Source organism: Arvicola amphibius, chromosome 4, assembly GCF_903992535.2.
Source record: "Arvicola amphibius chromosome 4, mArvAmp1.2, whole genome shotgun sequence".
In the NCBI taxonomy this organism is placed as follows: Eukaryota; Metazoa; Chordata; class Mammalia; order Rodentia; family Cricetidae; genus Arvicola; species Arvicola amphibius.
This window is the reverse complement of record NC_052050.1, coordinates 33,323,218-33,339,090: the sequence shown is the minus strand read 5'-3', so window position 1 is coordinate 33,339,090 and position 15,873 is coordinate 33,323,218. Positions and strand designations below refer to the sequence as shown.

Here is a 15,873-nt window from a genome sequence, read left to right as displayed (position 1 = left end):
CGAGGAGCCTGGTGACTCCATCCCCATGCGCCTGGAAAGCTAGGGTTCATCTCTGAACTAGGCTCCAAAGCCACTGCCCCCGCGCCCATATCCTGGCCCCTTCAGGAGGCCACATCCACTCCTTCGTCAGTGCAGACCCTGTACCATCTAGACCTCAGGAGATTCTTCCCAGGCTCCTCAGCCCCTGCCCCACCTCAACCTGCACAATGTCTTCCCTACCCCTCCTCCCCCAGCAGTGCCCCCTCCACAGCCAACCCGCCTCAACAGTTGCTCCTGAAACAGGTACTTTGGCAACTCCTTTCACAAGCTCCAGTTGACAGGGCCTCCCCTATCTTAACTTCCATCTTCAACAGAGGCCCCAGCCTGTGTGCTAAGGGATAAAAAGTTGCAGGGAAGGACAGAAGTCCACCAGGTCCCCTGATGACACCCTGATAGACCTGTTTCCAAACATGTGAGCCCAGAACAGTGATCCCAAGAGGCTTTAAACACAGCCAAACATCCCTCCCTTCAAGATGCGCCAGACTGGAACTGAGTGTTCCAGGTTGTGACAGCGGTCTGCTCTCCCCCACGGGAGCCACTGGTGCTTCAGCAGCAGACAGTTAGGCGAGAGTGGCCATAGCCATGGGTTGCAGGGGCCTTGGGGATAAGCTAGAGACAGAGCCCTGAGCTCTAGACCCAGCCCCACCTGCTACATTTGTGATATTTAAATAGCTTAAACATTTGGGCTTATTGACTGCTCAGTATAATGATGAGGTAATTGATCAGCAGGGATCCCACAAGGTGCGGCACACAATGCCTGTCTACGCTCTATGTGCTACCATATAGTACGCGAGCTTCGGGCAAGGGGCTGGAGGTTGAAACACACAAAGACACACACAGAGACAGAGACATGGACCTCTAGTCACTGGTAAGAAGCCCTTCATTCAATAGCACCACGGAGGCTTATATACCCAACAGTCAAGTGGGCCAACAGGTGAAAGAAAACCTTATCCTCTGATCCTCAAGGCCAAGGCAACACGTGCTCATGAAGCAGAGCTGGTAAACAACTTTGACACAGCTTTCAGTAACTCAAATCAGAAGGAAAGTAAAGATCTCTAGCAGGGAAGAGCAGCTGGAGGCCTGGACTCCAAATGGTCCCAACAACAAGGGACCCTGCAAGCTTGATCATGGAAGACAAGTTCTGGAGGCATTGCTAAGGCTGGTCCTTGGGTCTGTATCGGTAAAAGTTCATGCAGGAGACTGAAGGACAAGCATGGCCTGTCATGTGGTTTCCCTAAACCCTGAAGCTAAGTCCTTCCTTCATCTTACATTCAGCTGCCCTCCTATGGGACCCTGTCCATAGGCCCCAACCATGCTAATCTTCTATTTATAACCCCTGCCCACCCTTTGACCACTTTCAGAGCCTCCACTTTTACGTTGCTCCCTCCAGGAGGCATATAATCATAAGGGACCGAAAGAGGGAAGGAACCAGACAAAGAGTGTAGGCAAGGGTCATGGGTCCCCATGCCTTTCCCCATGGGCCTTTTCTCATGGGGCTTTTTCCCATGAGACCTTATTTTCCTTATTGCTAAGTTTTGTTCAGTGGTCATCAAGTCTATCAGACACTAGGACCTTCTTCAGTATTCTCCTCTATACATTAAAATAATTTGAGTGATACGCATTAAATGGAACAATAATGGCTTGAAATGTATGGACGTTTTCTTTCATTGATCTTTGTGTACATAATCATGCCAGTAAAATATATATGTGTATACCCCCACACACATACACAAACACATATACACATATATACACATGCATATATACACATATACACACATGCATACATACATATGCACACATACACACACATAAATATGCACATGTATACACACAAATAAATATACACACATATACAAATACATACACATACATAAATAAATATGCACATGTATACACACACACATACACACTAGCTGGATTTGTGGTGGCACATACCTGTAATCTCAGCACTTAGAAGGTGGAGGCAGGAGTATCTGGAGTTCATCAGCCTCAGCGTCACAGAGTTTTGAGGTCAGGCTAAAATGCATGAAACTGTGTGTGGAAATAAACAAACACATGCATACACTCATACATACATGCTAATTGTATAATACAATGGATTAATGCATTTTAATTAGGTTAATGTGTCTTAAATTAAGAGGAGATATAAACATACACCTAGTTTTTTTTTTTTGTTTTGGTGTTTGGGACAGAATCTCATGAAGCCCAGGATGGCTTGAAATTCATCCTCCTGCCTCCACCTCTCAAATCATGATATTACAGGCATGTGCCACCACTCCTGGCTTATAATAGCAGTTTTAGTATTTAATATATCATTGCATTTTCTCAATCTGCTCTTTAAAGTCAGCAGTTATGACAGGTGTGGTGCACACACCTGTCATCCAGCACACGGGAGGGAGGCTGATGGAGTTCAAGACCCTCCGAGCTTCACAGGAATATCTTAGCAACAAACACAAGAGAAGAAGTGGCTCAATCTTGAGTCTATAAATAGTAAAATATTTCACATGTAAAGTAAAATATACTTAATGATACCGTTTGCAGAGCTGGAGAAATGGTTCAGTGGTTATGAGTTTGCACTGCTCTTCCAGGGGACCTGAGTTCAGTTCCCAGCACCCACAGTTGACAGCTCAGAACTGCCTATAACTCCAGCTCCAGATTCAATGCCTTCTTCTGGATTCCTGCACCTGTGCTCATACACACACCCACACAGAGACCTGTGCATGTATATGTCTATGTATGCATATATAGACATATGGATATATGAAATTAAAATTAATAAAAATAAATCTTTAAAAAAAAATACAGTTTTCAACTGGGTGATGGTGGCACACACCTTTAATCCCAGTACTCCAGAGGCAGAGGCAGGTGGATCTCTGTGAGTCTGAGACCAACCCAGTCTACAGAGCAAGTTCCAGGACAGCCAAGGCTGCACAGAGAAACCTTATCTCAAAACCACCCCAAAGATACACTTTTCACACACTGTTTTAAACTTAAATATTAATTAAAATGCTAGTCTTCATATAGAACAGCAGAATTAAAAGAAAATCAAATTCCATCTCTTTAACTTTGAGTGCAGTGCTATCATCATTGATAGCAACTATTTTTTGTCTTGTTTGAGGTGGGTTTTCATGCATCCCAAGCTAGCCTTGAACTTGCTCTGTAGGCACAGATGACATTGAACTTCAGCTTCCCCTAGCTATTCTCGCTCAGAGCTGCAGTCACAGACATACACCACCATATCCAGTTTCTGTGGCACCAGAGAATGAGCCCAGGGCCTTACGCATGCTGGGCAAGCCCTCTTTCAGCTGAGCTACGTCCCCAAACAAATGAGATGTTTAAATGCAAGGGTACACAGCTTAGTCCTTACTCTTGAAATAAATGCCTGCAGCTGAGACAGCCATTGTATAACTGGGAATTTTCTAAATTACCCATAGTACTCATGAGCAATAAAAAAAAAAAAAACCCACTAACTCGAAGCTCACAGGGTTTATTAGAGTTGCGCCGTGTTTGCAGCAATTACTTACCACACGGTGCGACACAAACTGTATTTAGGGAGGAACTAGAGAGTGAATTGCAGAGTGATCGGGAGTCGCCACCCATGTGCTCACCCTGTGCAAGTTCGGAGAGCCTCCTACTTCCTGTTCAGGGGTCACCAGCTTGCTCTGCTTCTTCATTAGTGACAACACACCGCTATAGCTACATGTATTTGGGGGTCCCTGGTCTTTAAGCACCTGGGGAGGGGAAGGGGCCGTTCACAGGTTGTCCTACAAGTGCATAGTCCTAGGGGAAGAGCCGCTCGGAGGAGTCTGTGTACCTCCGGAGGAGTCTGTGTACCTCGTCTCTGGAGCAGCAGGAACCCCAGATGCCCCCACATCTCCTCAGACCCGCAGCGTCTCTGAAGCCTCCACCACCATTCCTCCCCAGCATCCACCACATCCGCCCTTAGCGGATACACCCTCCCTCCCCCACACACACCTCTGGGTCCTATGTGCTACCTTTAGACACAATTACTCATTTTACTCCAATTTCCTCCAGGGAACCTTCCAATGGCCATTTCCTGCTTGCCCTCAAATACACCTCAGATGTCCCTCTTTGATCTATGGGGCGCCACACAATGATGTTTCTCATGGCACATGTTAAACTTTACATATTCTAGATGGGTGGGAGAGGAGACCCCACACACGATCTTTCTGGTGAATATTCAGCACCCAGCATAGGGCTGGGCCAAGTCTCAGAAGGGAGCAGCGTTCTCCCTTAACCCCATAAATCCACCCTGGGAAGAAATACACATACCCTCCCTGATCTAGCTGGAACATCTCAAATCCTTTTTGTTCTCGGGTCCAGTTAGGTCACAGATCCGGGGTGGAGGGCAGGATCTGAGTCGTAAAGTAAAGAGAAGGTAGACAGCCCCCTAAGTGTGCGGCTACATGCTGAGGATACCAGTAGGGATACCCTGCAGGGTCAGGTGTTTGGGAAGCTTGACTCTCTCTGAGGCTGGTGTGAGCTCTTCCCTCAGCAAGTGGAGCCTGGAGCCTGCTTCTGAGCCTGAGTAGGTTTCCTCCCAGGCCTGCCAGGGACACAGGCTGGGGAGTCTCAAGGGCAAGCTCTTCTTTCTCTGAAAGGAAAATGGTCAAAACAAAAAGTTGAGGCCGCCCCACTCAGGACCTATCCAGAGGACCACACTTAGGGCAGGGATGAGACTCAAGGCCGTGTTCCAAGCCCAGCACTGAGGGGAAAAGTGAAGAAGAAGATAGAGAAGAAGGATGCGGAGGAAAAGGGCACTACATTTGGGTCACAGATTACAAGGCTTCTTGGAGTGCTCGGGAAGTGGGGCTCTGACCAGCCAGCCCCTCAGCTGCTTGCTGTACTCCCTGCACCCCCCCCCCAAATCTCAAGCTGTGAGAATATGAGGCCTTGAAGGAGCTGGTTCCAGTAACTGACATCAGCATCTGATCTCTCCTGTTGTCTCCTTCTGACCCCTCAGCAGCTCCTACACAAAGAGGCACACAGGGGAGGAGAGTCACACAATCTGACTCCTGCCCCGCTTGAAGGTTAACATGCTATTCCTCTGCTTTCTAAATACACTGGCTTTCAGCTTCATGGCAGATTCTACCCTCTTCCAGACAGGAGTCAGAAACTGTGAGGGCTCTTGTCCTCAGCTTGGCTGTCTCTCACTGAGTGCCCAGGTCCCTTCTATCCACAGGGAATCCTTGTCCTTCGCACCACCAGCCGTGACTCAGCAGGCTCAGGCCTTCCAGTCCTTAATCTCACAGCTCCTTTCCTAGCTTCCTAATGTTCTAATGAGTTGATTCTGCCCCTCCTGTTCCCTGTAGGTCTGTGAGAGCCACACACAGAAAAGGCTGCTGCTCACAGCCGCCTCATTCATAAGCATGCCTGGCAAGCCTGAATAGGATTTATAGAACTCATGTGATTGCTGTGACCGTGCCTACCATGGCTGTTGGGTCAGGAGATGGATTTGTGCCTGTACGTTTCAGGACCCAGTACCTTTGGTAAGGGTCGTTATTCTCCCTGGACCAGACTAGTTGTGGGTCAATGGATGCTGTAGCAGAGCAAGCCTTGCCAACCAACATCCAGGCCCTACACCACGAGGACAGCTTCCTTCTCAGGTCCCTTATGCCACAGCTCTGGAGACCCTTCCCTCCCATCCTCCCTGGGCAGTCTGAAACCTCAGGCTTCTGCAACCACTTTCATAAGAACCGTCTACCCGCCACGGTGGAACTGCTGGCCACAGCCCTGATTAAATCTCTTTATCGCCTCTGCTTCAACTGTCCCGGTAAGACAAGAAACACAGCAAGGCTCTGAACTTGGCAGACCCACTCTTGACCCTAGGGAATCTTTGGAAAGAGGATTGTTTATCCTAAACAAAACACTAAGATGTGCATGGAAAGGGGGCTTGCTTAAACCGTGGTAGCTCTGCTCTGTGCTAGAGGTGAGGAATGTGTGTGTGTGTGTGTGTGTGTATGTGTGTGTGTGTGTGTACCGTGTACTCCTGAAAGAGGCGGTTCTGAGTTCCCTGCCTTTACTTAGCAAGTCCTGAAAATGCAACTTAGAGCTCTGGAGGGCTGGCTTGGAAGTCCAACACTATGACCCCCTCTCCACTATATCCCTGCACCGCCTGTGTGGCTTTGAGCAGGAACTCGACCTCTCTGAACTGCTAGTCAAGTCAGAAAGAGGCAGAAAGTCTCAGAACTAACTCTGCAGCTGGCCTGGAGCTGGCCCTGCACTGCCTCCTGGATCAGGATCCTGTGGACTCACTGCTCAGCTGGTGGGGATAGAAGGGCCTGGAACAGGGGTCCGTGGGAACATGGGAGGGAAGCCTGCAGCCTTCTTTAACACTCCTGTGTAAACAGAGACTCCTCATTTGTCTCCCAGACACCCAGACCCAATAATCACACAGAAACCATACTAACTACAACACTGTTTGGTCAATAGCTTAGGAGTATTCCTAGCTAGCACTTACATCTTAAATTCATCCATTTCTATTAATCTGTGTATCACCATGAGGCTGTGGCCTACCAGTAAGATTATGCCATCCTTCTCCTTCGGCAGCTACATGGCAGGTCTCTGACTTTGCCTTCTTTCTCCCTGCCTTAGTTTCCCGTCTAGTTCTATTCTGCCCTGCCATAGACCAGAGCAGCTTCTTTATTAACCAATGGTGATAAAATATACTCACAGCATACAGGGGTGAATGCCACATCACCCCTGGGCTCACATGTATTTAATAGAGAACCAGCATAGGGCTAGGAAAACTCAGTTGGTAAAATGCTTGCTGCTCAAACATGAGGATCCAAGTTTGATCCCTAGGATACGCATAAGAAACAAGGCATCGAGGGCTGGACAAGTGGCATCTCAGTTAAGAGCATCTGTACCCACACCCACAATGAGCGGCTCACGGCCACTTGTAATTCCAATCCCAAGGAATTCGATGCCCTCTTCTGACCACCATGAGTCCCAAGACACCACTGATGCACATACATATGTGCAGGCACTCACTTTTTTTTTTTGGAAATAGGGTCTCTCTACAAAGCCCTGGCTATCCCAGAACTCACTCTGTAGACCAAACTGGCCTTAAACTCACAGAGATCCACCTACCTCTGTCTCCCAAGTAGTGGGGTTAAAGGTGTGTGCCACCAAGCCTGACTACATATGCATTGTTTTGTTTTGTTTTGTTTTGTTTTTTTAAGCAGGAAGAGGCAGAGCCTGTACTATCCCTAGGGTATGGTAGCCAGGGAACCTAGCCTGATCAGCAAGCCCCAGGGCCCAGTAAGAGAGTTTGTCTCAAAAAACAAGGCGGGGAAGCCCTAGCATCCTCGTCAGACAATTCACAACCATCTCCAAGTCCAGGAAGCTTAAGCCCTCTACTGGCCTCCATAGGTACTGTGCCCACACGCACAAACATACAGAGATTCATGATTCATAAAAATTTAAAGCAAGATTGACAGTGTCTAAGGCAAAATATCCAGGGTTGACCTCTAGCCTCCATACATATTGCACCCACATACACACATATGCACACACATACACACATATGCACCCACATACACACATATGCACCCACATACACACATATGCACACACATACACACATATGCACACATACACACATATGCACACACATACACACATATGCACACACATGCACACAAATACATATGCACACACGTGCATGCAGGTGCACACACACGGCCAACACATTTCCTTCATAAGAAAAGGCCCACGGTGATGCATTTTTGCATCTTAGCATCTCAAAATACCTAAAATCGTGACTGCCTGGGGCTTTAGGAATTCAGGCACTTGCCTGGGGCCCCTGAAAGAGTCAGAACGTAAAGCAACAGTTTAATCAGGAGAGGATGTAGGGACGGCAATCCAGCCTGATGTTCTCCCCAGGTGGTAAACTCTGGTCTTGAGTTTTTTTCTGGTCTTGAGTTTATCAGTTCCAGGAACACCTTGGTCTAATTCCCATGAAGGTTTTTGTTTGTTTGTTTGTTTTTTGTTTTTTGTTTTTTCTGAGACAGGAGTTCTCTGTGTAACAGCCCTGACTGTCCTGGAACTTGCTGTTGAGACCAGGCTGGCCTCAAACTCAGATCCTCCTGCTTCTGCCTCCCAAGTGCTGGGATTAAAGGTGTGCACCACCAAAGCCTGGCATCCCACGAGGGCTTCAAACAATCCCCACCATCACTACCACACTGAGTGACAGCATCAAATCTTAAAAGGTACTGGGCTGCTGCTTCCAGTGATAAAAGCCACAAGGGCACACACAACCAATGGGTAAGAAAACCTTGTAGCAAGAGGAGATCACACGGTACACTCGTTATTTTTCTCATCGTTGTGGGAAGGTGTTTGTCAGAAGGCTTATTCTTATGGCTCATGGTTTAAGGAAGTCGTAGCCCGTGGTGGCTAAGAAGGCAGGATGGATGAGACATGAAATAGCTGGCCATATTCCTCTGCCATAGGGAAGCAGAGGGGGAGGGGAAGGGAGGGAGAGAGGGAAGGAGGGAGAAAGAGAGGACTACTGGTCTCCTCCGTGATCTCAGATCCCATCCAGTCAAGCCAACAATGGGCACTATCCATCCCACAAGGCAGCCAGGCACACTGAATTCTGGTGAGACGCTAGCTCCTGTGAAGGACAAAGAGCCCTTTGCCCTTGATTCAACATGAGAGGAGGCTACGGCTTAGTGTTGGCAGCTCTGAATCTCAGCTGGGCATCCCAGAGCCTGCAGTGCCTAGGGGGGAAGGCCATCTGTGCAGCCGCCTTCCAGAATGACCCCCATCCCCCCACCTGACATCTCTCCAGCTCTTCTGTGATGGGACCTCGGGATGGAGAGTGTCCTGGGGGAGTGGTACAGGAACACACTACCTAGGCACTGAGGCAGAGGCTGAGCTGGCAGAATGCTGAGAGGATGGAGTGGTGTCTAACCTAGCACATAAAATCACCCCACACCCTTTCAGAGACAAACAGAAAGCTGAAAGTCCCAGCTACATGTCAAATCATACCCTCTCAGGGGAAACTAGAGTAGAGGCCCGACCCATAGAAGGGGTCACATTATACTGCGGGATTCAGATCCCCTTTAATATGTTCAATTAAATATAGAAATAAATCCAAATAAGTCATTTTTCTGTGGTCCAGGGAACTGAACCTAGGGCCTTGCACTCGACAGACAAGCATTCTACCACTAAATTTTTAAATTTTTATTTCAAAGTAGGTACTTGATAAGTCTAGGCTAGCCTTGAACTCACTCTACAGTTCAGGCAGACTTTGGATGTGCAATCCTCCTGCCTCAGATTTGGGGGATAAGGCTTACGCCATCAGGCCTAAGCCTTAATTCTTGGTGGGTTGGAGGATTGTTTGTTTTAAATGTCCAAGTACTGTCACATGACATCAGTGTCCAGATTTGTGGTTGAGTTTACACTATAGCTGGTCTCAAATAATCCAGACTTTCAAAAAAAAAAAAACTAGTATTCTTGGTACCTTTTGAATGAAGCACTGTTTCAATAGGGGCTCGAGTGAAGAGGAGTCATAGGGAAACTGAGTCTGAACCCTGGTTACATGGCAGAATGGTCGGGCTGCATTCATTCAGCAGGGACCCAGCATAGGCCATAAGGAACTGGGTTTTTTCTATTTGTATTCGATGTGTGTATTTATTTACTTTTGTGATCGTAGGAGAAAGAAGGATAAGAAAATCACACCTGTTCTTGTGCTATGGGTTGGAGAGATACCATGTGACCTGCTTAGCAAGTAACCTCTGCTCTTTGAAGAACAAACCTGAAAAGGCTTTGTTTTCACCAAACTAGGCCTCATCAACGACCCTACCCTGCTGAGTGACCCTTTTCCTCAGCAACATCTCAATCCAGTCCTGTCACTTGCCATCGCTTTTGTGTATGGCAACAATTGATGGTTTTAATCTGGTGTGTGCTGAGCTGTGTATTTAAGACACTCTTTCACATTTGCCCCAAGTCCTTGCATCACACCTCAGGATGGTGGTCCAGGTGCCTCAGGGTAGAGAGTGGGGAGGGGTCTGCTCTCTCGCTCTGCTTCCTCTGTCTTTGCAGCATCTGCTTGCCTATGTGGGTGCAGAATAGGGTAGAAAGGGGAAAATGATAATATACTTCCTTCAGGCTGAGTTCAGCCCCAACCCCACTCCAGCAAAGCCACCATCTCTTGGTTGGCAGAGCTTCTTTGTCAGCTGGAGCCATAGGGCAGGGCTCCATCTCCTGGTTCTCAGAAGGGCTGATCTGGGGGATCCTTCTTAAGTCCTATGGCTTGGGAGTTGGACTTGGGAGGTTCTCCTGCTCGACCTTCACCTCAGCAGTCAGTCATCCCCAGCTTTGTATTTGGACTGGCTCCAAGTCCATCAGGGGCTCCAAGCCCCTCTTCCCCTGCTCATCCTCCCTTCCCACAATGCTCCTGGTTTTCACCATCCAGTTCTTATTCTCTTCTGATTTTCTCAGTTCTCTTAGTGTCATGTGTGACACATATATAGTAGACCATACACACACACTCAACACGCATATACACACTCATACACACATTCACACTCTGGCCCATTGTTAGAATCTTCCAAATAGTGCCACCATGCCTTGAACACTTGAGCCGAGTGTGGGAGGTGTGTATTCATAATCAAAACATGAGCAGCACACACACAAACACACACACACACATACACACACACACACACACACAGAGAGAGAGAGAGAGAGAGAGAGAGAGAGAGAGAGAGAGAGAGAGAGAGAGAACACATACATTAGCCAGGGAGTATCTTATCTGACATTGTTCAGGATTGCCAAGGTGTGGTGATAATAAGAAAGCATTTTTGTAGTTTTATTGTTGATGATGAATTATCCAGAGAAAACGACTCCCATATGACCTGCCCAGGGACAGCCTGCCCTGTCTTTGTTGTGCCCCTGCATCGGTCACGAGCACCTCCAGGGCAGGAGTCATTATCTTCGACTGCCCCAATGGCTTCCTCTCTAGCTGCAGTGTCATTGGATGGTGCCATTTAAGAGATGTTCTCATTGCTTTCATGGCAGCAGTGCTGGGAGGCTCTCCTACGTTTATCTCTTCATCCTAACTCCCTCAGCGCTTGCTCTGGGTACCTATTGGGTGTTTTGCCATGGATACCACTACATGTATCTGCTTGGAGTACCTTGGCTCTTCAGGCATCTGACCAAGGGTAGAATGGTCTCTCTTAACTTCCAGGAACTTTCCCTAAGAACTCACAGTAATGTGTGTGTGTGTGTGTGTGTGTGTGTGTGTGTGTGTGTGTGTGTGTGTGTGTGTGTAATAGAACTCAATGAGTAAATGGAAGATGTTCAAAATAAACACTTGTTCAATGAATGAATACAAGACACGTGCATCCGGGCGTAGCTCATGATGGATGGAGTGGATGATACCAATTAAGCCATGCTAGTCTTATTGCTTTTGTGGTAGACAATATTGGAGATACCAACCCACTTCCATCATCACTCTCTCAGAATAACCCTCACCCACAACCCTTGAAGGGGGACAATATCATGATACTTATATTACAAGGACCTAAACATTCCCCAGCCAGTGGGGTACATGGCCCAACCTCATTGTGCTGGATACTTTTATTTCAACATGACGCAAGCTATAGTCATCTGAGAGAATGGAAGCTTAATAGAGAAAATGTCTTCATATAATTGGCCTGCAGGCAAGCCTGTGAGGCATTTTTTTAAATTAGTAAATTGATGGGGGAAGGCCCAATCCATTGTGAGTGGGGCCACTCCTAGGTGGGTGGTCCTAGGTTCCATAAGAAAGCAAGCTGAACAAGTCATGAGGAGCAAGCCAGTAAGCAGCCTTCCTCCGTGACCTCTGCATCAGCACCTGCCTCTAGGTTCCTGTCCTGCTTACGTTGCTGTCCTGACTTCCTTCCTTCAGTGATGTGGAAGTGGAAGCCAAATAAACCCTTTCTTCCCCAAGTTGCTTTTGGTCATGGGGTTCCATCAAAGCAATAGTAACCCTAACTAAAACACTCACCCAATAAAATTATCCTGCTATCATTAGAAGCCTGATAGACTCAATTAGGCAGTTACAGAAAGTAAAAATCAAGTGTCACAGTTTGGAATAATGACTCTCATTTTTGTCATAGGTAAGATGGTTACACAAGCACGGAGGGATGAAGGGAGAAAGGGGGGAGCGATGTGGGATCATTCCTATGGTTTCGTAGTCCCACCATAGACTATATTTTACATCTAGAAGACCTTTAAATCCTTTTTGTTTCTTTTGTGGCATGTGTGTGTATACATGTTCATGTGTGTGCATATATACATGGGTATATATGCTAACACAAATGTATATGGAGGTCAGAGTTCATTATATCTTCCTCAGTTACTCTCCACATTATTTGATTTTTATTTTTTAGGACAATTCTCTCATCACACTTGAAGCTTACCACTTTGGTTAGCCTGGCCGGCCAGCAAGGCTCAGAGATCCCCTGTCTCTGCCTCTCCTTCACTGGTCCCACAGATGTATGTCACCACACCTGGCTGTTTCCCTGTGTTGAACTTGGATCTTCAATAGACTGAGCCTTCTTCATAGCCCACAGATCCTTAAAAACAAAAACAAAACCCACAAAACTCTCAATTTGGACTTGTCTGGGATGCAGCCTCCTTTGCAATGTAAGCCATAGCCCGTTTCTTCTCTTTAGCCTGACACCCTTCCACACTGATGTGGAGGAAAGAGAGAATAGGTGTGTGACAAAGGGAAGCCAAGCACACAGTGAACTGGGAAAGAATTAGCTCTAGATCGCTGTAAAGATGGCTTTGAGAACCATCAAAGAAGGAAGTGGGAGGGAGAAGGAAGAAGAGCTAGAAAGAGATCAATGAAGCAAGAATCAACAAAATAGCACACAGTATATCCCATGGATATAAATAGTACACAGTGTATCCTATGGATCAAAATAGCACCCAGTGTATCCTATGGATCAAAATAGTACACAGTGTATCCTATGGGTCACAGCGTATCCTATGGATCAAAATAGTACACAGTGTATCCTATGGGTCAAAATAGCACCCAGTGTATCCTATGGGTCAAAATAGTACATGGTGTATCCTATGGATCAAAATAGCACACAGTGTATCCTATGGATCAAATAGTACACATTGTATCCTATGGGTCAAAATACTGCATCAAGCCCCAAATGCAAATTTGTAAAAGAGAATGACAGAAAAAATAAATTATCGATCAAATTAATGGGTATTCTGTTCACAATTTGCAAGAAACTGTTGCCTCTGGAAATAGGCATGGATGGGAGACAAGAGCAAGTAGCCAGACTCTTACCAGACATAATCCTGCTTATTACGGGTTTCACCACCAAGGCATAGTGCACAGCCACCCTCACTGTGTCCCCATCCTCTTTGTGTCTCCTTTATATCACAGAGGAACTCCTGGCCACTTCAGATCATGATTCAACTGACAGAAGAAAAATGCCAACGGTGATCATAGCAGCAACGCTTCCTGGTTCTATGTCTTCATGGTATCCTCTTGTACACTCTTAGATCTTGACGGTTCTGTGACATTATTGAGAGTGTTGTTTGGTGAAGAGAGTTGAGGTGGGACATGCCGGGGACCATCCACATCCACAGCACTAGTTTGATGTGAAAGATCAGAGCTCCTAATTAAGGACTAGGAGTGCAAATCGTGTATCCCCAGCCCCCATGCTCTGGTCTCAGAGCAAAAGGACTGTTTAGAAGATGGGCGGTACACAGAAATGCTCTTCTAGGGAGATGCCATCAACACAGAAGAGAGGTGTCCATCAATCAGAGTAAGGACAAAGAGTTAGGGCTGATCTGGGACAAGCAAACATTTCTTGTCACTGTGGGAGTGTTAGAATTCTTGGTCACAAACTTTAACCACGGAGAGATCGCTTCTATTTTTCATCAAAAACTAAGTTGGGTCCCTGGGACTGAAGCAATTTAAAGGAGATGAGGTTTCTACAGGCTCACAGTTTCAGACCACAAAGTCCAATCTTGTGGGAACGGTGTGGTGGGTGAGGAAGCTTGGTCCATGTTCGCAGGACGGTGAGGTGTCAGGGACCCAAAGTAGCTGATAACACTGTATTGGTGCAGCAGAATCAGAGAGCTCTAGAAGTGGGGCTGTTATATGGTCTTCAAGGTATACACCAATAACACATGTCACACAGCTAGGTCCTAGATTCAAAAGCTCTATAACCTCCCAAAACAGTTACCTCTGTTACCAGCTTGGGTCCACGTATCCACACAGCTGAGCTGGTCCGAAACAGTTCAGACTTAAACCATAGCATTTACTAAATTTCAGAGCAGATCCTTTACAAAGAGAGACTGCATAAACATACCTAAGCTATGAACAGAGAGGATGTACTCTTCCAAGAAGGACAGGCCACAAAGCAAGGACCTTACCAATAGTTACTCTTTTATACAAACCAGCAGGTGCATCCCTAACCTCTTCAATGCTGCCTGCATCTCCTGGTTCCTGAGGGTGTAGATCATGGGGTTGAGCATGGGAGTCATGATCGTGTGACTGACAGACACAGCCTTGTCCATGGGGAAGGAGGTGAAGGGCCGGGCATACAGGTAAATGCTTGGAATGAAGATCATAGACACAACAATGACGTGGGTGGTGCAGGTGGAAGCCACTTTCCTCCTCGCCTCTCCTGAGTGGGACCTCAGCATCACCAGGATGACCAAGTAGGAGATGAGAAGGAGGAGGAACCAGATGACATCCAGCATACCACTGTTGAAGATCATGAGGAGCTCCAGCAGGGAGGTGTCCGTGCAGGCAAGTCTCAGCACTTGGGGGACATCACAATAGAAGTTATCCAGCACATTGGGACCACAGAAGGGCAGTGGGAGCATCAGAGAGAGCTGGACAATGGAATGGGCAAAGCCCACAATCCATGCAGTAACCACCAGTACCATACAGTGCTGGGTGTTCATGATGGTGACATAGTGGAGGGGCCGGGAGATAGCCACGAGGCGATCATAGGCCATCACTGAGAGGAAGAAGACCATGGCCCCACCCAGGAAGTGGAAGAAAAAGAGCTGGGTCATGCAGCCTTGGTAGGAGATGGTCTTCTTTTCAGAGAGGAAGTCCATCAGCATCTTGGGGGCAGTGACTGAGGAGAAGCAGAGGTCTAAGACAGCGAGATTGCGGAGCAGGAAGTACATAGGTGTGTGGAGCCTGGCATCCGAGGTCACTGTGACTATGATGAGAAGGTTTCCCACCACAGTTGTGCAGTAGACAAACAAGAACACCAGAAACAGGAAGAACTGAAGCTCCCAGCTCTCTGAGAACCCCAGGAAGATGAACTCTGACACCCATGTGAGGTTCCCTGGGTCCATGGTGTCTGTGCGTATGCTTAAATGGAATGGCTGACAGATACAAATACATGAAGTAGCTCTTTGCCCTTTCAGTATGCCAGGACTCAGACTGAGTTGTTCAAGTCCATAAGATGCAAATCTTCTGTGAAGAGTATGATACCACCTACCTTGTCTCTGGGAAATTGACTAGTAGGTTCTGGAATATACATTCCTGAATTATCTTAAAGCCGTCCAGAAAAATATGCAATTTTCCCTCCCAAGATCAACATAGTAATGGGAAGACCCTTAGAATGAGACCCTCTAGGATAAATTTAAGATATTCTTTTTTCCCCCAGAGTTAAGCAGAAGTAACTAACTTGGGATCTCAGCTCTGAGTGTGCAGCTGGGAACAAGAAAGGCTTTCTGTCCTGAGTTTTCTCATGGGTTGAATAGGACGACACATTTGAAATCCCTCTGAGTGGTGCCGGAGATAAGCCATAACCCTTACCCTCT

The 15,873-nt window shown here is 47.0% G+C and overlaps 1 protein-coding gene across 1 annotated transcript; it reads right to left on the bottom strand.

Moving 5' to 3' along the window:
- Positions 1–14,466: 14,466 nt before the first annotated feature.
- On the bottom strand, positions 14,467–15,402 carry LOC119812937 (olfactory receptor 4D2-like). The gene has a single exon (XM_038327976.1). It carries the CDS (start codon positions 15,400–15,402, stop codon positions 14,467–14,469), a length of 936 nt encoding a protein of 311 aa, XP_038183904.1.
- Positions 15,403–15,873: the final 471 nt, after the last annotated feature.